This window comes from Acanthisitta chloris, unplaced genomic scaffold (genome assembly GCF_000695815.1).
Source record: "Acanthisitta chloris isolate BGI_N310 unplaced genomic scaffold, ASM69581v1 scaffold7884, whole genome shotgun sequence".
In the NCBI taxonomy this organism is placed as follows: domain Eukaryota; kingdom Metazoa; phylum Chordata; class Aves; order Passeriformes; family Acanthisittidae; genus Acanthisitta; species Acanthisitta chloris.
This window is the reverse complement of record NW_008668690.1, coordinates 2,828-4,289: the sequence shown is the minus strand read 5'-3', so window position 1 is coordinate 4,289 and position 1,462 is coordinate 2,828. Positions and strand designations below refer to the sequence as shown.

The 1,462-nt window shown below is 49.5% G+C and overlaps 1 protein-coding gene across 1 annotated transcript in view; it reads right to left on the bottom strand.

Moving 5' to 3' along the window:
- Position 1: 1 nt before the first annotated feature.
- The window catches only part of TNFAIP1 (tumor necrosis factor, alpha-induced protein 1 (endothelial)), a gene marked incomplete at both ends in the record, with an annotated part of 4,284 nt that continues 2,823 nt past the window's right edge, over positions 2–1,462 (bottom strand). Inside the window, 4 exons of the mRNA XM_009073006.1 lie at positions 2–91; positions 465–660; positions 1,047–1,099; positions 1,183–1,272. Of these exons, the coding sequence (XP_009071254.1) occupies positions 2–91; positions 465–660; positions 1,047–1,099; positions 1,183–1,272 (429 nt within the window). The remainder of the gene's footprint in view (positions 92–464; positions 661–1,046; positions 1,100–1,182; positions 1,273–1,462) is intronic.

Sequence of the window (1,462 nt, the reverse complement as noted above, 5' to 3'; positions counted from 1 at the left end):
CCTCCAGCAGCGAGTTGTCAGGAACACGGGGAGTCTCGTACAGCAAGACGTTCAGTGTTTCCTCATAGATTCGTGCCTCGGGGAACTCGACCTGCAAGAGACAGCACAATCCTGTTCCTGACCTGTCCAGGTGATGCGACTGGAACACACACCCATACACGGAAAGATACCTGAGCCACACAAAAACATGTAAAGAGAGTAAAACAACTGTAAATGAAAGCAAAGCAGACCAATTCCTGGTAGAGGAATACTCCCACCCCTAGGCCACCTCCCCCACCTCTTCCTTTAGACTGTGCTAGAAGGAAATGCAGCATCTCCTGTTCTCAGTGCTGGGCCCTGGGCACCTTATCTGCACCACTGCAAATTACAAGTCCATTCCTAATGTCAGGGAAACTCTCCAGATTCATCGTGCTAATCATGACCATTTCCAGCCCCTAGCAGGCAGGAGGGCGAAGCTCTGTTACCTTGGTTTGCTTCTTCTCTGTGGCATAGACGATGGAGGTGCAGCAGACCTCTGCGAGTTTCCGGCCCTGCCCGTAGAAGGACCAGCAGCAGATCTCGTCCCCGATCACATCCTTAATGAACAGCACTCTTCCGTTGAACCGCAGCGAGAGCTTGTCGAACAGCTCGATGTTCTTCAGCAGGTTGTCATCCGAGTTACTGGAACACAGCACCACAGCAGGAGAGGTTTGCAGCTGCCCACCCATACCCCATCCCACCAAGAGAAGGGCAACAGCCAATCTCAGACACAACCACGCTGCTCTGACCCGTGTGAGCAAACTCAACAGCCTTGAGGGGTCAAGTTATGTCATTACTAATGACAGCACAACTCCCCAAACCATTACATGGACCACACACAGCCCTGGCTGATGCCTGAGATGATCGAACCCATGTACTGCAGTTCTCTGGCTCCAGCACAGCCAAAGTCTGGACCAAACCAAACCCAAACCAAACCAAGCCAGGTTGGGTCATCCATCATCTTCCTCCTCTCCCACAGTCAAAGGGAAACACTCCCACTGCAGTGGGAGGAAAAAGAACTAACATACCTGGTGTAAGAGTATTTATTGTTGCTTCTATTATAAAGCAGCTTAACAACAGGCTGTTGGGAGAAGGAAAAGAGAAAAGGTAAGTTCTGTGTGTGAATACATCCAGTATGCACTCGTAGTTGTTAAGAGCAGTTACTTTCATTGATGACTCTATCAGTCTCTCCTCTTCCTTCGGGGAGGTGATAATAGGGATGCTGCAGACAGGCTCATACAGGTCTTTCTTGTCCTGTTTTAAAGAAGGAAGAAAGAGAGGAAATAAACTCAAGAGAGAAATGCTACAGCTAACACTGCTGCTGCTGCCCCCTCAGCCATGTTCCAAAAGCTGTGATGCACAGGGGGGAAAAAAAAAAAAAAAAAGCTCTGGGTTGCTATAGCAACCACACAGCTCACATCACTCTGCAACCCAAAATCCCAGG